This window comes from Stegodyphus dumicola, chromosome X2, assembly GCF_044657685.1.
Source record: "Stegodyphus dumicola isolate Sdum_Otavi_A_Nest chromosome X2, ASM4465768v1".
NCBI lineage: Eukaryota > Metazoa > Arthropoda > Arachnida > Araneae > Eresidae > Stegodyphus > Stegodyphus dumicola.
This window is the reverse complement of record NC_140781.1, coordinates 73804060-73825175: the sequence shown is the minus strand read 5'-3', so window position 1 is coordinate 73825175 and position 21116 is coordinate 73804060. Positions and strand designations below refer to the sequence as shown.

The following is a 21116-nucleotide window of genomic DNA, read 5'->3' as shown; positions in this document are numbered from 1 at the left end:
TTTAAAACTGTTATGCTCATTTTTAAAATATGGGTTTGAATTATCTGTAAAAATTCCAAATCCTTTAGGGAGTTCAGACGTTTATGATTTCCAATAAATATTCATAATTTTCATATTGTTCATATAATTTGTAAGGACTTAAAAGTCTATGCTTAAATACGTAGAATTTTCAGAAACTTATTTTAAATTAACTACCAGCCAGTCTTTCTGTTTTTCGATCAATTATAGACTTTGAGAAACCACCTGAATGAAACTCAACGAGTTAGAAACTGATTTGCAAAATAAGACTCAATTGTAATTTATTTATTTAAATGTTGGAACACTAAATGCCTAGTTCGGGCACAGATATAATGCTTTCAAAAATGTGGTTAAGTGTTATAATTTCTTAAACATTGATCTTTGGCATGTACTTTTAATGCTTAGTTTCTCAACATATGGTAAAGAATGTTAAGCAGTAGTTTTTCGAAATTGAAAAGTTTCTGCAAAGCTCGGGGCCGCACACAAGATATAAATTGTGATATAAATTGAGATTGTGTGCGGCCCCGGGCAAAATGCTCTTAATTGAACATTGTGCTCGCGGCCTTAATAAATTAAAACACTTAATAAAATAAAATAATAAATTAAAATAATTATACATTAAAATACTTAGAGATGCTTTAATGTGTTAAAAACAAAAGGTTCCGTAGCATTCACGTGCAAAGTTTGGAAATCTATTTGAAAAAAGATTTATTTACACATTTTGCTTGTACTCGCTGATTTCTAAAGTTTTTACCAAGTTTAGGGAAAACTATATAACATAAAAGTATTATTTAGATAAATAATGCTTCGTTTGTTCGTTACTAAGTAACGTCCATTGGATTTTCTGTGGTTCTTGTATAATGTTCTTCGCAGAATTGCAATTCTTCACTAGGCGAAGGTCTCTAATGACGAATGTTACAAGATAGGACGGAACAACCGCATAAAGGCTAAATTTCGTATTTACGACCCCTTTGTTTACAAGTGCTGAAATTGCTTAAAAAAAGCTGTTCTTTATTCCGAGAAATTTTACAATCAAAAGTACATAACAAGAATCTGTACTTAAGGAAACTGGACGGCTGATCAGTGGAGGGTTGTTCTTTTTACGGATGAGTCCAGGTTCAGCCTCCGAAGCTATAGTAGGCGTTATTTGATTTGGAGAGGACATGGATGCGTTATTATTCATCAAACATTTGTGAAACAAATGCATTCGGCGGAGGCAATATCTGTGCTTGGGGTGGTATCTCTTTGGTTGGACGCACATACTTCCATGTCTTTCCACGTGGAACCGTGGATACGTCCATAGCGATGACATCCTTGATGCTTATGTGCGCCCTTCTGCCGGGGCAATAGGTAATGATTTCTTGCTACAGGGCGACCACGGTAGACCGCGCAGGCCTCTCATCGTGAATGATTATCTTCAGCAGCAAACAATTCAGCGCATGGAATAGCTAGCTCTATCATCAGACCAGAATCCTATGAAGCATATTTGGGATGCTTTAGAATGACGCATAGCTGCTCTCAATCCTCCTCTTCAGACCCTTGTCACGCTTGCATGTTCTTTGCAATGGCTGTCACTTCCTACGAAATTGATAGACAGTATAATTGACAGCATCACACATTGCTGTATTGCTTCTAGGGGAGATCAAACTCCATATTGAAGGTAATTTTACTACATCAAACTGACACATCCGATTTGTTCACTTTATACATATGATAATTTCTATAACAACATAACTGTTTGGTAATTTCTCTCCGTGTAATTTTGCACCTTACTATGTGTTGTATACTATGGTTCAGTTCCATTAACTTCTAACCTGTAAACTTTCGAGTAATCATCATTTTACTGGTTTTTCTTTAATTAATGATAACCAGTGTATTTAGAAAATTATTTAAGGAGCATTTGAGTTAATACGCTAGAAATAACTACTTGAAGCGATTTTTGCTTTGGAAAATCATTGATAAATCAAAAAAGTGTTCTTAATGTTTCAGCTCTGATATTTTCGAGGTTGATGCTCAGCAGAATGAGAAACGTGTTTTCAAGGCTATGCAAAAGAAAATTGATTACTGTTTCAATAAACTCGAGAAACCTTTGGGTGTTTCCATCTGCGGTAAATGGGAAGTTCCTCGCCCTTTTTTGACCAGAACATTTCCTTTCATCAGAGGAGTTGGTAGTGTGGAGTTTGCTGTCAAGAAAAGCGATCAGGAAATGAAAGGTCTTGAATTATCCGTAGAAATCCCAAAACGTTTGGTGAGTTCAAAATTTTATATTTTCCAGCATAAGTTCATAATTATCATACTGCTCATCCGATTTGTAAGATGTTAAATAAAATTACATGCTTAAATATGCGCAAATTTCGTTTAAAATAGCTACTAGCCAATCTTTCTATTTCTGAATGAATTAAAGACTTTAGAGAAAATCACTTAAGTGAAACTCAACCTGAAATTATTGCAGATATGTTAAATAAATATTTTTAAATAAATTACAACTAAGAATTAAAGTTTAACGAAATACGCAATCAAAAGCTGACGGTACTCAAACTAATAACAACATAAAGGAATTTGAATTCAATAGTCATGATAACTTAAAGTACTTCAAACATTGGGAAGACCTAGTTAAGTTAGGTTCAATTTAACCTGAACTTAATAACTGAATATTTAAATGTTTAATGCAGAATAATTTCTTAGAGTCTGAACAGTACTAAATGAAATCCAAGTAAAATAATACTGCCGGACTAAAATCGCAGCTATAATTAATTTCCGTCAAGGCAACTCGCACAATAACTACTTCATAATAAATTGAGTACCTTCTTAATATCGCTGTAGTACAGTAGTTCCCAACCCGATGCCCGCAGGTACCATGGCGCCCGTCGATCGTTTAACGTGTTTCTGCTAGTGTGTGAGATCACAATAAAAATGTTTTAGTTTTGAGTAAAATTCTATGTAAAAGTTTTTCTCATTTTTAGTGAAATAGAAATTGCGTCCAACAGAGATACCAGCACAAAGCGAAATGCGACTGATCTGTTTTATGTGCATGTATTATTAAATCTATACAACTATAAATTCACCTTGAAAAAGTAAATGGCGCCCGCCGTCCAACAGATATTCTAGAATGTGCTCTTAGGGACAAAAAGTTTGGGGACTATTGCTTTAGTCATTCTCTTGGCTATGGAGTGAAGAAAGTTCGGAAGAGAAAGAGGAGCATAAATATAAATTTTGAAACCTTTAGTGAGGAAAAGAAAAAAAATAAATACTTGCTTCTTAAAATGACTATAAGAAAAAATGAGGTTTATATGGACAGATAGCATAGCGGTAGATCACACACTTTTAAAGCCTGAAGAATTTCCACATAATGTTCTATACAGGAAAAAGAAAGCTCTTTCATTAGTGTTAAAATAAAATTTTAAATTTAAATAATAAATTTTATTTTCTGTTTTCTTCTTTACAGACTGAAGTGATGCACTACAAAGCATCGCTAGATACTCCAGGCTCTCAGATGTCCCGCCGTTTTGCAGCTGAACTGGAAGTACAGCAACCTGACTCTAAGCAGATGAAGTTCTCCTTAGATCTAACATCACCTTTCAAGAATGCTAGGGCAACAGGTAAATAAGTGTTATTATTTATAGCCTTTCTATTGTTTCTTAAATCCCATTTTTAGGCAACTAGAAGCATTGCAAAATATTAATTTCTACTTTCTTTGTAGGTTCATATAATCTGACACCAGAGGTGGTGTCAGGAGCTTTGGAACTGCACACTAGTTCTTCTCAAATCGTGTCAATTAACGTTTCAAGTGAGATATCTGAAACTCGATCTAGAAAAGTTTTGAAAACTTCACTTGAGGTATCAGTTTCGAATAGACAGCCAGTTATAGTTGAGGGAATAATTGATATCACGAAAGGACGAAAACAACAGATCTCTCTCGATCTGAAATCCAACAAGCCCACCGAGAAACCCATATCTATTCAAGGTGAGTGTTCTAAGTTCCACCTTTTTTTAATACTAGGTATTTACTTCAAAAGCAGAATTATGGAATGTATTTGGACAACCATAAGATAAAGCTTTGCTAATCTTTACTCTTATTATCATGATATAATGAGCATTAACATGCTTTCGATAACTTTTTATATACTCAACAGTAATTAACGAAATATTGATCTCTACTTAAAAAATGGGTTATTAATCCGAAACTGACATATATGATTTTCCATATGTAGTTAAAGAACACGAAATTTTATAACTTGATATTATTATTATATATATATATTTCAAGCATTACAATATATACTAATTAAATATGCTATTTGTGTCAGGCGATTTTAAACCAAATTACGATGATTATAAATATTGTGGCTTCCATATAAGACCAAATATGCTTTTAAATAAGAATATCTTTTTTTCTTTTAGGCATGATAATTAAAGAGGGTCGCCTAGATCTTCAAAACTCTGAGTGGAAAATGACCTCTGATGTGAAGGTCAAAAGCCCATTTTGGAACACGCAGGTTCTTTTGGAGGCAGAAAAACAAACCAAACAAACTCAAACACTTTCTACAAGTGTTGCTGTACATTATCAGAAGGACAGACTTCAAAAACAAACAATAAAACTAGCAGGAAAATTACAGAGAAATTCAAATAAAGTTAACACCTATATTCAGTTTGAAACAACTCAATACCCAGCTGCTAACTGGAACCTCAATTGGAACTTTCAGGGAAAACTCAGAGAAACAATGAAAAACGATATCAGTCTAAAGTACGGTGGTAATCCTGAGCGTACATATGTAAACGTTCTCCAATCATGTCGTTCCGACGGATGGAGAAATGGTGAATTCCAACTTTCTGTAAAAGCCCCGCAATTAGGCATAGACAATGATGTTAAAGTATCACGTGTTCTGGAGCCTCAAAACATTAAAATGGAAGCAAATATCCGATACAAAGCTGATAGACGCATAAAGACTCTTATTAATTTGGACAAAGTGTCAGAAGCACCTGTGCAAATAAAAGTGAATGCTGAATTAGAATATCCTGGAAGAAAACTAATATTACAAGACGAAATTGTAGAAATTAGTCCAAATGCATACCAAGGAGACTTAGTGCTACAATGGCAGCAAGACAAGCAAGCAGAACTTAAATACAAGTACCAAAATCTGAATAAGGAATCTAAATATCATCAAGAAATTGAAGCCAGCTTACGACTTCCCAATCGCCAGAATCAGATAAAGAGCAAAGCTACATTCCAACTCATGCAAGATAGTTTATACCTTGAAAATCAATTAATTTTAAACAGAAATTCACAGTATTTAGTTCGCACTCATTTGAAAAGAACTGGAGTTAGTCATATGGATTTGAAAACACCTAAGATTGATGCAAAATTGAAACTCATCAATGATGATGAAAGAAAAGCAGCTGCTATTGACGTGAAATTTAAGACACGCAGGTCCCAACACATCACTGCAACAGTTGGCTTGGATTTAGGACAGAAAACGAAAGTAGAAATTGAAGCCACTCTGGATGCAGATCGCAGACCGTACAAAAAGTTTTATGTCTCTGCTGAAGTAGAAAAGACGCAAAGCCGTTCTGGGAATTTGTACAAGTGTAGCTGTAAATTAGAATGCTCAGACATTTTGAACATTCAGTTTACTGGATCAGGTGACCTTTCTGTGTTAGGAAAACATGACGTTTCTTTAGATGCTACAGTCAGGAACTTAGATCCCATAAAACTTATCATTCGGCAAGAACTTACCAAACATTTCATCAAAACATCAATAAAAGTCTCAAAACGTAATATTGATAAGGCTCTAATTGAACTCGAAGGTGCATTTCAAAAGCGTTCTAGGGAAACTGAAATATCGACTAAGTTTTCACTGAAAGCCTTAGACAGTTCTTTTGAAACTAAGGAACTGGAAGTGAAATATATGTTCTCTCGTACAAGTTCTTCTTCATCAATAAAATCAGAAATGCGATTACAGCGATGTCCAGGTAAAGTTTATGCTGGTGAAATTGAATGCGATATGAAATCTAGTTCCATGCAGCTGAAAGCATCTGCGCAAACACCACACATTAACTTTGAAAAGCAATCGCTAAGCATTTCTTTCCAAAGATCTAATTCAGCAATGTTATCAATAGTGCAAGTTCAGCTTCCAAATAGGAAAGAAATGTCAATTTCTTCCGATGTTAAGAAAACAAGATATGGCTTAATTGCCTCTTCAGTGCTCAGTTCACCTTTTGAAGCCGTAAGAAATGCTAAAGTACTCTTGTCTTTAGACACACAGGCAGCTAAAAACAGCTTAATGACGTATATCGATGTCAATGAAAAACGTGTATACGATATGGAGTTAAGAAAAACTGTATCATCACAGGGGATGGAAATGGATGCTCAAGTTAAAATTCCATGCCGCAAATTCCAGTCCATCAGTCTGAATATGCGAAGAGTTGGCGACTCATTCATGTCATCTTGCAATATGGAGCTTGAGAAGAATAAGGTAATTTCACTACAGTCTGGCATAGAACGAAAACCTCAAGGCATTAGCATTTCTTCCAAAATAGGCTCTCCCTTTAACAGGCTAAAAGATGCAGAAATGAGTATTTCCCTTTTAAATTCCCCATCTCAAAAGACGCTTTTATCGTACATTAATGTCAACAGTCAACGAAAAGCTCTTGCTGAAGTTAGTTACAAATCAATGAACAGGGGGGCAGAAATTTTAAGCAGCTTTTCAATTAAAAACCACTCAGTGTCTGGAATTGCTAGTTTAATTAAACAAACAAATCTTCTTACTTATTCTCTCAGTGTCCATAAAGGATCACAATCCTTATTACCAGAAAATTTGAGCGGCGAGAAAACAGGAAACAAACGTTTGCATTCAATGCAAAGGCAAAAAATATCTTTGGTAGATGTAACGCTTTCAAAAGAAACTTCTGCACAAAATTCTAGATTTGTTTTTAAAGCTCAAGCACCATTTATGCCGCTTTCTCTAACTGTTCAAACAACGCGAAATGATTCAAATTCCTTATCTGCAGATGTCCAAACTTGTTTCGGATCAGAACAGAAAGCATGCTATAATGCAAAATTTTACCAAATAGCTTCAGTTAACTCAGACAACTACCGCCAGTATAGGAAGATCACTTGCAATATAGAGAAGCTGACTAGGTCTAAAGCTGAGCCTTTCGGAAACATCGTTATTTCCTATGGCCTTGGAGACAATGATTTCAAATCAAAATTAAATGTTGAAATCTTAAACAAAAGACTCGGTTATGAAGTAAAACTTCACAGAAGACATCATGAAAGAGAACCCTGCTCAATGGAGACGGAGTTGCAACTTATGAATCGTACAGTTATCGTTCGAAGTAGTGCTCTTCATAATTCTGAACAACTGCTTATAGATTTCGATGTCACTCCTGATGCTACAGTGCCTACTCGCAAGTACAGGATTGAAGTGAAAAAACACCATTCTCAGCGTGATAATGAAATCTCCGGCCATCTGAAATTGTCAAATCCTAATATGATAAAAGTAAGCTTCAAAATTTTCTGTTAACGTTGAAATTTCAAAATACACATATTTTACTATGACCTTTATTACAAATACCAAGCTGCAAAGATGTGAGTTATCGCAGTATTCGTACAAATACGTGATTATCGATGACAAAGCCTGGAAAGGAAATACCACTTTCGACAAGATGTATTTATTTTGCCTCCTTATAAACATCATGAAAATACGCTGATTGCTCACACTGATTATTCTTTGGAAATACTTTTGCTTTATATTTTTTGAAAGTCAAAAATACTGTAGAGACATTAGGATTTTTTGGAAGCCAGAGAGATGAAAAATTAGCAACCGCCTTCGCCGGGAATCGAACCGTGGACTTCTGGAATACCGGCCCAGCGTGCTACCGTTACACCACGAAGGCACACTAGGAACGTGGCAGAAATACCTTATAATACAAAGCCCTAGAACTTCTTTAAATGTGTGAATTGAAGTAAGAATGCCTAAAACCTCTTCTTTTCCTGTTATTTATTACCTAGATACCATCAAGTGAAGTAAAACAGTTGTAACTAAGGACAGGTTAAAATAATAAGTATATCCCTTTAAAATTTCTCCCTGAGTTAATTTTCAGGATTGACTTTGTTTTCAAAATTAGTGTCTTTGTTTAGTTCATTTGATTACGGCATATCTAAATTACACATGGGAAAAACCATGAAAACATCCATACAGCCAACCCATTCGCTAGTTGAGCTCAGACCAAATTGTAAGTGTTCAGCGACTTTACCGCTCAGTCGCTGGTGGGCCCATAGTAGTGTCCGTACAATAAATAAGGAAACTTAAGTTAGGATTCAACAGTGTATCAAATTCATGATTCCACAAAATTTCAAATCTTTAGCTTTTAGCCGAACGACGCGTTGTGAAATGTTTCTCGGATGGTTATTAACTTAACACTTCAAATCGTTCAACAAGAATTTTAAGAATTTAGCTACCTCACCTTCCAATTACTAACACTAATTTCTGAAAATCTGAGAGCGACCTACACTCTGTTGGGAAAGGTTAGAATGTGTTCCAGGCACCCATTTAGATTAATTTTCCTTCGGCTATATCTAAACTGTCTGAGAAAACTAAGATAAGCTTTCACTTAAAATAACAATTGTTGTGTTTTTGAATCATAGAATTCAGAAACTATTCATAATACATTGCAATAATGGTATGCATTGCTTTCGTTTTAGCCTATTTCGCTTGAAGTTTCCGTTAGGAAGGGAAGAATGATTCCCGTAGAAGCCAAAATTAGCCTACAGTATGCTGCGTCTCCACAAAAAGTGTTGACTTTAGAAATACAGCCTGAAGGACAGAATGCGGCCATCAAGCTTTACAGTGAAGGTGAGAATAATTTCATATATGAAGAGTGACATTGATTTAAGCAATAAGTTTAGAAACTATTGTATTAAATTAGCTCAAATATTTTCCCTATAAAATCAAAATCATTGAATTTTATTTTCCTCTCCTCCATACAGACAGAAAGATTGACGCCATGGTAAAATTCTTGAAGGATAAAACCGAGAATGAAGACAAATACGGGTATGAATGGAGGTACAAATCAAAAGCTGATACAAAAAGAGGAGGAGTTGCTGTTGTTATCTCTCAGAGAAGAAGGGGAATTCCAATGAACGTTGACGTCCTGGTATGTATAGAGTAGGATGAATCTATGTGTTACTATTTAAATGCTCAAAGCAACGAAAGCAGTTACGATAACTTCAGCTTCTAATATAGTGTTTGTCGCATTTAAAGTCTTTCTAATTTTAATGAACTCGCTTTAAATAATTTAAGATTTTTACTAATCACCCTTTATAATACAAAATATTTAACTCTTTACTACTTGACAAACCACAGAGAAGTCAATGAAAAACATTCGATTAATGAAATTAACGAAATTTCTGTGGGAGAGAGAAGAAATTTTATAATCGTGTCAATTAACTGAATAAAAAATTATAATTGTCATGATAATTTCAGTCAGTTACTTTTCCCACTGATGAGACAGCAATAAGAAATGCTTACACTTTTCTTAATTTTTATTGTTATGTAGTGATACTAGCGGAATTAGGAATACTAGAGAGTACTTTCATCATAAGAAGCTTTATATAAAACTTGGTGTATGTTTAAAGTATTTTCTTTCAAATTATTGAACAGTCTGACAATATTCGTGCTAATAATGACATTTATTTCAGTATTACACAACAAATACTGACCTGAGAATTTCTGGTCGCTCTGTAAGATCTTCCCGGGAGGCACCCGAATTCAACATAAACATAGTATCAAAAGGAGAGATATTATCAGAAATTAGTATCAGAACGGAAGAGAAATGTGCAGAAATTGAAATTCAAAGAAGAGGTCTTTGTTTTGAATATTTCAGTTTTTTTATAAACATATTCATGATGTGAGTTACTAATTTATTTCGTTTTACAAACTTCTAGGTCCTTTCATGAAATGTCAGTTATGCATTAATAAACGTGGAAGTGAATCGCTTAAACTTATCAGTTTAGCTGCATTCTACCGGGAACGTAACATCCTAGATTTTAGTGTAGAAGTAGATTCCGAAAAGCCAAGAATTGCCGAAATTACACTCAATTGGAATAAGGATAACTTACTGCGTGTTTTGGTAAGACAAAGATTACATGCCTTTCCTATTTATTACACTGATTACAAATATTAACCCGATCGTTTATTCTTCTATATTCACGTGAAATGATAAGAATATTTCAAATGTTGAATGCAGAAACAAAAATTTTGTATGATAAGCTATTGTAGCTGCTCATTACATATTCTGATTACGAATTTAAAACACTTGACTAACAATAATGCTGCAGGGTAATTTACAATGAAAACCCCACTTTTAGTTTGAAACTAACTCACGTTTGGATTAAGGCTCAAGTTAATTATTGAGTATTTATCTTGGGTAATAATTTCTAATCTTGGTTCAAAATGCTTATAAAAATTTAGAATGCTCCAAATTAAAGGACCCGATTAATATAGTCTGGAGCTCTAAGCACAGCAGTCTTGCAGGATCCAACATACGTCCACTTTCCAAGTACATTTGTGCTTTTGCGATATTAAAACTTTCGTGCGTCGAAATTTCAAATAGTTTATGAACTTGCTAAAAAATAAAGGAATATAAAGGAATTATCTTCTTTCCCCGAACATGATCTAGTGGTGTAAATGGTAGCACTTCCATTTTGTTCTAGGAAGGAAGGAGCTTCGAGAGGATGTATGATTTTACATGTTTCTCTGCTCTAAAAATTCTTAATAACTTTTTAATAGTGCCATGACTAAAAAAGGAGGTTGAAGATAACTCTTCACCCCCTGTATTTGGCTGACTGGGTCTCGTTTCCCTCTCTTCAGTTGTCCAGGTGGGGAAGAATGTAATTATGGCTTTTCTCGGAGGGTAGTTTTGTAGTGTAAATGGTAGCACATCCAGCTAGCAATCGGAAGCCTGGGAGTTTGTATTAATCATGATTTTACACTTTTCTCGTTACAAAAATCCTAAATACCTGCAAAAACTTATATTTAGTCTTTTATTTTATATGATTTAACAATAAATAAATACAGAGTGTTTAAAAAAGAATCATACTTATTCAGCTTTTAATCCGCCTTGATCGAATAATATAAAAAGAGGGAAATCTCAAGTTTCATGTAGGTTGGCGACTGGTAGCGCTAACGCTCTTCTTTCCGTGGCCACGTCAGTGTTTGTCTAGATGGTGACTGCGCAACAGAAATTGTTTTGTGTTCTGCGCCTCGCGAATATGAGTCCATAACAATTTTTCAGCACGATTTTCGTCTACCGTTCCCTGGTGTCCAACGGAACACCCGCCATTAGGAGATGGTGCAAACAATTCCAAGACACGGGTTGTCTTTCTAAAAGAAAATTACTTGGCCGTCCCGACAAGTCAAACGAAAATGTGGATTGCATCCGACATAATTTCGCACACTGCCCACCGAAATCCACTTGCCGTGCCGGCAGGAAAATAAACACACCTATCAGGCGTGTTTTGTGGCGACGTTTGTCAGGATTCTATTGCTGCAAGTTCTTTATAGAGGTGACAAAGAACGACATGCGGAGTTTTGTGAATTCATTCTTCAGAATGTATTAAAAGATGATAATTTTATTACCCTTTGTGTTTAGTGACTAGGCTACATTTTATCTAAGTGGTAAGGTCAACCGCCATAGTGTTAGAATATGGGTTTATGAAGCAGCCACGTCAAATTGTACAGCATGAGAGAGACTCGCCAAATGTTAATTTTTTTGCGCTGTTTCCCGGTAAAGGGTGTATGGTCCTTTTTTTTTTTCATATAGGCCACTATGATGGGATTCATCTATCTCGACATGCTTGAAAACTGGCTTTCCTACCATTAGAAACTGACTCGGATGAGTTCGTTTTTCAATAGGACGGGAAACACTACACTGGAGCTTGGACGTTCGAGAATTTCTCTAAAATCGCATTCTCTAATGATGGATCGAGATCTGACGATCAGTTAAATGTCACTGATCTCCAAAACTACAGGATCTCTCAGTGTGCGATATCTTCTTGCGGGGGGTATATAAGTCTCCGTTTATGTGTCTCCACTTCCAGCTACATTACCCGAACTGAAGATATGTATAACAGCAGCCGTGGAAGCAGACATGCTCGCAAAATTTGGGGAAAATTTGACTACAGTATAGACATATGCCGTATATAAAAAAGCAGCGTATATCCAAAATCCATACTGAGCAGCATTAATTTGGTGTGTAAAAGAGATTTATGATTAGCCAAAGGAAAAGTTAATCATAAATTTCTATGTTCAATGATTTTCATAATATAAGCATTTCAAATCGGGAGATTCTTTTTGAACACTGTATACTAATTGACATACTTGACGATAATCAAGAACTATATAATTTTCTACATAATCATATTTTTTGTAGCATGTATGAGACTATTTTTCAATTAGCTTTTTAATAATCTTTTACCCCAACAATAAATTTATTACTCAAAATCGTAATAAAACATAAAATTTAACTGAGCAACTTATATTTTCCATAAGATAAACTAATGATCTCGCTTTGATTTCTATAGGAAGAGTTAAAGAACATCGCCAAATTTTTCTATGACCGATCCCTTTCCGAAATTGAAGAAGAAATCATAAAGCACATTAAGGATTTCTGGTATAATGTTATCAAGCCAAAACTTGAAGACTTCCTAGACTGGTATCAGGAGCAGCTGGAAAAAGTTCTCGATAGTTTACGTGAAGCTCTTAGTTTGCACTTTCCTTTGTGGGATGAAATTGTAAATCTAGTGAAAGATCTCCTAAGTTACTTGAAAACATTTCTGAAGGAATTACCGTAAGTTTCTGAATGGAAAGTTGTATCTTTCGAACTCACATTTATATTTCGTAAAGGTATTTTGTAAAATAATATACAGTGGAGCACTGTTTATACATTTGTCGTTTATAAGGCTTTTAGATTTATACGTCGTTTCTCCTTGGTCCCGATTCAGTCCTGTTTATTTTAACAGTAAAATATTTCTTTTATTTGTCGCACGGCTTCCGTTATATGTCGCCTTTGTTTGACTTACTGCATTAGTTTTACGTTTCGAAGTCCCTCCGTTAAAATATTTTTCCGAGAAATGGAAATAGAAAAAGAAAACAAAGGCATGAGACATTACAGTCTGGCACACGAGTTGAAAACCAATTCATGGATCGAAGAGATCATTGGAAAGAAAAATAGATGCCTTTATTTCTTCCAAACAGGATGCTGTGTTTAGTAAACATTAATGGATACAAAACTGAGCAGAAAAAATTTATACGAAATGTCACGATGGCGAAAGGCACTCTCGTTAAAAGATAAAATTCAAATTTTAAAAGTATTTGATGAGAATATTGGTTTTGAGGAAAGGTGAGTTAGCAATGAAACGGGATATTCCTGTGACAACACTAAAAACGATCGAAAGAGGTAGCATTTCAACTGAATGCGAAGGAAGCTTGCTTTTCAACATGATGGCTGCATAAATTTAAACTGCGACATGAAATCTCATGACATAAATAAATGGAGAATCAAAAAGCGTCCCAATGTCTAGTCGGTTGAAATATTTATCCACCACAATAGCTGTATATGAATTAAAAGACATTTTTAATGTTGATGGAATGCCTTTTTTTCCTTAAAATTTATGCCTGAAAGAACCTTAGCTTTCAGAGATATCTCGATGACACTAAACCTTAGCTTCAGTGTCATTGAGATGAACAGCGTAAAAAAATTCTCACTGTTTTACTCCAGGAAAATGCTAATAGTACCAAAGAAATGACTACTTTAGTTACAGGAAAGTCACAAAAACCAAGGTGCTTCAAGCATGTTAAAATTCTGCCATTAGAATATAAAGCAAATAAGAAAGCATACATACCTACCGGCATTTTTACAGAATAGCTAAAAAAATAGACAAACCCATAAGGAGATAAAACCGCAAAAATTTACATTCTATGGACCAGTATACAAACGACAAATGTGGAAATAGTTTTCTTCCCGGCATATTGCACGAATGTATTAGATTTGGGTATCGTTATGAATTTGAAAATTCTCTACAGGCAAAGGTTGATTCAAATAGTCCTGCAAAGTATACTACAGAAACTACATATAAAAACTTATAAATTCTTTGAGGCTATGAATAGGATTTCACTTGCGTGGATTAAAGTAAAACCACAGACAATTAAGATTGCTCCATTAAAGGGGAATTTCGGACCTAGAGTCAAGTATTGATGGTGAAATTATGATAAATACTGAGATTATTGATGAAGAAGAATTAAAATTACTGGGACTAGATATTACAATCGAGGAATACATAAACTGAGATGCCAATGCAATGACATCAGACTTATGCACAGTTGAAGAACTAATTGAAAACATTTTATCTGATGCATATTTAAGAAGCTGGGATGAAGAAGCAAATGAAGAAATAATCCCACCTTCTTCTCAAAATGCTATCTACTGTACTGAAATCCTCAAATTTCTTTGTAGTAATACAAACGAGAAATTATTTCAAAAACTGTATTCGATTCATAGCTCTTTGCTTAAAATTCAGAATTAAAGCAAAAGTCAGATGACAATTAAAGATTTTTCTTTAAAAAAAGTTAAATTTTCCTTTAGAACATTTTCTTAGGGAAAAATTTTACTTTTTCAATATAGTAGTTCAAATAAGGACATGACTTTTTTTCCCAATGCACTAATGTAACTAATCACAGGAATTTGCCTTCTTATGATTTGAAACATATTATATTTGTATTAATACCTTTTTTAAAATATTAATTATAAAAAATTGTTAATATTGTTTAATTACTTAAAATACTATTATTAATTAAATATTCATTTTAATATTAATTTTAAATTTGTTTCAACATAATTAATATCAAACAAATTGAAGGTACGATAATACAATAATGTAATACCGCTAATAGCTTAGTAATATCAAAATTGTGCAGCTAATTACATATGCAGCTAAATTGTGCATTTTATTACACACACACGCATATATATATATGTAATAAGATGACTTGGAAAAAGAAAGTTGCAACGAATTGAAGATGGTTCTCTCCATTATAATTTGAAGAGGCTTTACTGCATAGTAGAAAGATGACACTCGAAGAGAGACATGTAATGGAAACAAACGTAGAATTAATAAACAGCAGGAATTTTGATGGCGTAGAAATGTTGATCCACAATGAATAGGACACTGGCAGCCGAGGCACATTAAATCTTCATTTTATTTTCAGTAAACATAATGCGGCCACAATCAACCTGGCACATTATTTGTGCCTATTTCAAGAGATTTACATTTTTGATAACTTTACAGCAAGAATGAAGCAGCAGACACGAGTCCAGCTAGGCCGACGAACAGAAAGGAAGTGTGTTATGTTCAGGGTGAAATCTTAATTCAGACTCAGTTAGTTTTAGTTCTCAATACATTGTGATGAGATAATTAATATTGCAGCAAAATTGCTATTAGCTATTGAGTTTTAATTTCATTTACATTATCAGAATTATGTAAGAGTCATATGACATGGATCAATCTTGAAATGACTCAGTGCAAATAGAGACTACTATTTTTAGAATACAGAGTGGAAATTAATTTACGTTGCTAATTTAATCTTTTACATATTGTATATTTTTGTGAATAGTTCCTTGAAAGACATATAAGCCGTGTTCTACTGTATTAATTTATTTTTAAAATATTCTGCAGTGCCATTTTTTAGGGGGGAGAAAACTTGATTTCTATCGTTATGTTTTCCTTTTTAAATTTTGCCAATTTAAATTCTTATAATCAGCTATGGAACTGTTACAGCTAAATTCTTAAATGATATGACATTTTAATTTGTTAATGGATGTAGAGATAAACTTTTGGATTCGATGCAAATTTTTTTTTCAAATTGTGACTTATTTTGGAGGAAAAAAATGGTATTCTCCCAATAGGCGATCTACTTTTCTTAACTGTGTAGTTACATTACAGATGGATAGGTGGCGCCACAAAAGTTTTGTTTTTAAATTTTTTTTCTTCCGCCATTTTATTCAAATCTGCATGATCAGATTCATTATTATTTAATATTAATAAATTTTTTTACGTTTTGCAGAATATTTATTTCTTTTGCTGTGTTTTATGCTGTGTATAAGGAAACTCAGTGTGCGAATAAAAGGGTGAAACTTCTTTTTTTAATCAGATTAGCTGGTTTAAATATTTCAGTGAATTACTCGATATAATTATAACTAAACGTGAACCCCTAAATGTTATGAATATAGATTATATCAAGAATATCGCGCATGTAGTGAATGAAACAGATAAAGGTAAGACAAACTACACCCGATTTTCTACTGCTATATTTAGTTGCTTCAAATCATATTTACAAATACTTTGTTGTAAGCTGAGTATTAAAAAGAGAGAGATAATGAATTTATTTAATTTGTTCTTATTTCAATTCTTTATAATTTAAACGTAGAAAGAAACAGTTTTCTATTTGAAAGTAAATTGGTAACAAAGATTTGAAGACAGAATTTAAAAATATTTTTGCAAATTTAAGAGAAAGAAACGGTAAGCATAAACATTGCTTTTACAAACAATAGTCTGAAAAAAGAGGTAACGCCATGTAGTATAAAACTGATTAACTAACTAACGAAATTCGGTAGATCCCAGCTGGGACAATACCAAAAAAAAGTTTTTGGCAATAATTATTAAATACTGTATTTTACTTTAGCTGTTTCTTAATAAAAGAATGTTTTTCTCTGTTAAAGGCATATTAGATCTCTAAAGGAATTCTTAGAAGACTTGAAAAAATTTTGGGATTCGGTAATTCACAGAATCCTTGGAATCATTTTTGAGCATGTACCTGATGTCGTGAAAGACATATGGCAAATGACAAGAGCTGACTTAAAGAATTGCCTTGAAAAGATCTGCAGGCCTGGATCAATCTGTGATGATTTGAGACAAATTTATGAGAACTCTAAAGCTAAAGGGGTGCTCAATTATCTTCTCAATAAAATCTCTGAAAAAAGGCGTTCTTTAATGGAATTGCTTCCCCAAGGTAAGCATCAATTTGAAAATTGAAAAAAAAAATTGCGCTTTCATTGCTTACACTTATTTCGTTGAAAGATTTTCTTACGATATTACTGTTTCACAAATTTCTCGGAAATATTTTAAGTGGAGTAACAAATGGTTATTTCAAAGTTACTTATCTCGTCACATGAAGAATCGTAATTCATTAATGTTTTACTTTAAAGCATTCCACACTTCAGTGTGCATGGCTAAGTTCAGTATTTCTTCTGTAGAGTCGTTATTATAAAGCTTTGTGTCAATTCACGAAAAATAAAAGTTGAAAATTCAAATGAAAATAGTAACTTATACCATAACGATACTAACCGTAAAATAGCTGCAAATTAATACCATTTAAATAAAACACTTTCAGAGTTGTTATAAAACTTACTCGTTTTAGGGAGCATAAAATGCAAATCCTACTGAAGATGAAATAGCGATTTCTCGCTATGTCTTGGGGGAAAAAACAACATATGGTTGCCAACGAAGGTTAAAATAAACTTTTTTAATTTAACTAACTACTAACTAAACAGAACATGCACTCACTCGATGCTCACAATTTAACCACCACTTGTGGTTAAGTAACTTAGCAGAAAATAGTATGAACGATAAGAATGAATTAAATATTAACACCACGACTGGCTCCTGCTCAAATCTAAATCTGTTTTATCCGCTGCACATAGCAAAGCCGAGTATAGAATATTAATATAAATTCAAGTAAGTGGCTAGCACAAAATATTCAGCAACAGAGCTACTCCGCAAACGCGCAGCATAAACTCGTAACTTTCTACCGTTAACTCAATTCTGCTACTTAAATACTATCTCCGAGCTCAATAAGATTTGCATATACGTCATTCAAATTTGTATTATGGTAGGAAATTGAAACCAGAAGGGAAAGGAAAGTTAATAAAAAGTAATTGATTAGTACAAATTAAGGTCTTTATGTTATAGTTAATAGAATGCTGTGCTGAATGTTCAAAAATTAGATTTACCCAGCATTCGAAAAAAATCAAGTTTTATTAATCAAATGATTAGTTTGCTCTCAATGAATATGACTATTAATTAAACAAGCTGAATTAGGAATTAAAGTCATTGGCTTCTTCTGCCATTTTATTAAGCGGTTGTTCATCAGACATTTTTATTTCGAAAGAAATAGTAGGAATTGTATTTCTCTACTTAAACCCCAATCAGCCGATTTACTACAACGCTTATTCTAAGGAAGAAAACACGAGTTGTTTGAAAGCTTGTATCATTTAAGAGAATGAATAAATTATTGTTTTAGAAAAGAATAAATAATTTCATTAAACAGTATGATATTTTTGAAAGTAAAATGCCTAGACATTTTAAATCATATTTATGAATTTCAAATGTATTTACTACCTTCTCGTCAACTTAACCTAAATGTCTTTTTAACTTTTTCTTTTGTGAAAGGCTTACCTGATATAAAGGATTTAATCCGCAAAGCTATACGCATTGCTGAATCGCAAATCAAACGGATATTCGGTGATTTGGTTGGAGAGAAGATAATCTCAGTCGTCAAGGGAGATATACTGGAAGTGGAATCATTCTTGAGAGGAAGGGTAATAGAACTGATAGATAATATAATGAAGTACATTGATGACCTTTTGGAATCGGATGAGGACCTTCAGCTTCTAAAATCAGTTATGCAGGAAACCAAGCAAAACGTAAGTTACAAATGTTTTCTCAGCAGTATGGTTGAAACGTCTATAAACTAATGTTCACTGGAAAGCACTAAAGCCAAATACTTTTCATATATTAAAATGATTCATATTTTAAGCATCAGTTAATAATTTCAAATCAAAACTCATATAGTTATGTCTAAAACTAAATTTAAACCTCAACTGATTTGTTTTTTAACACACCATTAAATGGTTAATGTATAGAGCTTTTTCTTTTGGGGAGCGTAAACTAACGAGTAAAGAATTTTACGAGGAATTATCCCCAGGTCTTAATGAAAACAGAAAGTCAGAAGAAGGGTGTAAAGGACCCATTATTCAATCAATAGAGTTACACACATAGCCCCACTTGGGCTTACATAAAGCCAACACTTCTGGCTCAAACAGGTGACGTTGAACTTAAAATGTTTTAAATTTAGCCAAATGCTTACAGGATAATCGTGCAGGAAGTCCCTGACTCGTAGAAGTCGGCGGAGAAACAAGCCTAATGGCTAGAAACACTCAACGCCACAGCAATCTAATCGCTAGTAAATCAAAATAGCAAGGTGGCATTCAAGCAGGCGTAACACGCTCTCTAAATTCACCTTCCAAAACTTTTCTTTAAACATCACTTCTTTCTACCTCATTTCAATACACATGCGCTAGTTTATTAACAGTCTGGCAGAAAAGCGTGGGTGAAAACGAGAGTGAAAGAAAAGCTGCTTTAACTAAACATTAACTATTAATAAAATTAAATAAAGCTTCACAAATGTTACATTTTTGATGGAATATAAACGTAAATCTTTTTTTTTTCTTTACGACGTAATTTTAAGATTTAAAACAACGATGAATTCAGACTTTTAAACTTTGCTGGATTACAGTACGAGTCATAATCTGGCTACATACTTTTCAGTTTTTCGCTATTTTTTAGGGATTACTTCAACATCTGATATGCTTTACAAAATGTTAAATCTGCTCATTCCTCTAAGTACTTCATTAAGTAACAAACATTTTATTACTTCTCACAGTTCAGTTTTTAAAACTGAGCTTAGTTAATACTATTTAACATTTCGGAGAATTTAACGAAACACTACTTAATACAGATATAACTTAATTAAGCAATCGAAAAATATCATAAAAATGCAGTTTTGGAATTAACATAATTAAATAACATTATCACATTTAAATAAATTTATTAACATAATATTAATACATAAAAGCACATGCAAATTATGCTTTAAATCTCTTGATTTTTCTCAGATCACTTATCTTACTCCAGAAATTGTTTTAAATTTGAAGTATATGTATTCGAAGTGTTGCCAGATTATAGTAGCTTACTTATAATGAACAAAAATATCTTATGAGGAAAACAATTAGAATTTTTACCCATCTCATTCTGTGAGTGGAAATCAAAAACAGAATTCATCTACACTTTTTACACTGATTAATATTTTTGAATTATTTATAGGCTGTGAATGCATGGCAAAATCGAGAGAAAATCGCACGAGAAATGTGGCAACCGGTGCGTACGAGACTTGAAGCATACCCTAAACAATGGATGAAAGAGAGATTAATCGTCCTACAATTCAGCCCGAGAAGAGGAAATATTACAGTCCAATTCCAACATCCCTTTCATCAAACGCAACTTCAAGTAGCCCAAAATCTACTTTCAGCAGCTAAAAGTAAGTAATACAGAATATTATAATCTCTCTGCGAATACACACATATGCATGGATTTATTGTTCAGTATCTCAGCTTATTCGACAAATTTCTTTTTTTCATAGGTAAACTTCTTTCTGTCTTTCAAAGCTAGGATGTTATTATAGAATTATATTTGGAGGAAGCTGAGTGCACTGGATAGCATTCTTCTTTCTTGGACTTTTTATATGTTATTTAAAATATGCATGTTCTTGTTTTCTGAGTCACTAAGTGGAGACCTTATTTAATGTAATTAAGCATTCTGTACCTTTATATGTATAATAAAAATACAAATATTAATACTTTGTTTTTACAAACATTTTACTGTATGTGTCTCTCTCATTTACGTCATTTATTACATATTGCAATAAAACAAAAGAAATGAAACAAAATTGAAATGTAATTTCTCTTCTCTTATAATTATTCAAATACAACAGAGTTTCGATTATTTAAGGTAAACATCAAGAGTAATTTCTCCTATCTTATAACTGTTTGCAAATATAGTAGTGTCTGGAGGATTCGACATAAAGAGAACAGAAAAACTTGTCTATTAAAACACTTACTATCAAAATGCAACTGATAATTTGGATATGTCTTAATAGTTAAATTTTTTGTTCTTACTAAAATCTTAAATTTTATGAGCATTTCGT

At 33.3% G+C, this 21116-nt stretch overlaps 1 protein-coding gene across 3 annotated transcripts in view; it reads left to right on the top strand.

The window, feature by feature from the left end:
- Positions 1 to 20785, top strand: part of LOC118181423 (uncharacterized) — a 46260-nt gene extending 25475 nt beyond the window's left edge. The window contains exons 17-29 of one of the 3 annotated variants that reach the window (XM_035350570.2): positions 2008 to 2266; positions 3464 to 3617; positions 3719 to 3982; positions 4420 to 6491; positions 8723 to 8873; positions 9008 to 9174; positions 9719 to 9881; positions 9965 to 10149; positions 12602 to 12867; positions 16795 to 17084; positions 18524 to 18777; positions 20237 to 20450; positions 20553 to 20785. In XM_035350570.2, coding sequence (XP_035206461.2) covers positions 2008 to 2266; positions 3464 to 3617; positions 3719 to 3982; positions 4420 to 6491; positions 8723 to 8873; positions 9008 to 9174; positions 9719 to 9881; positions 9965 to 10149; positions 12602 to 12867; positions 16795 to 17084; positions 18524 to 18777; positions 20237 to 20450; positions 20553 to 20581 — 4468 coding nt within the window. In that variant the 3' untranslated portion in view covers positions 20582 to 20785. Of the gene's footprint in view, positions 1 to 2007; positions 2267 to 3463; positions 3618 to 3718; positions 3983 to 4419; positions 7518 to 8722; positions 8874 to 9007; positions 9175 to 9718; positions 9882 to 9964; positions 10150 to 12601; positions 12868 to 16794; positions 17085 to 18523; positions 18778 to 20236; positions 20451 to 20552 lie in introns of all 3 variants that reach the window. The other 2 variants (XM_035350568.2, XM_035350569.2) reach the window with 2 other exon arrangements.
- Positions 20786 to 21116: the final 331 nt, after the last annotated feature.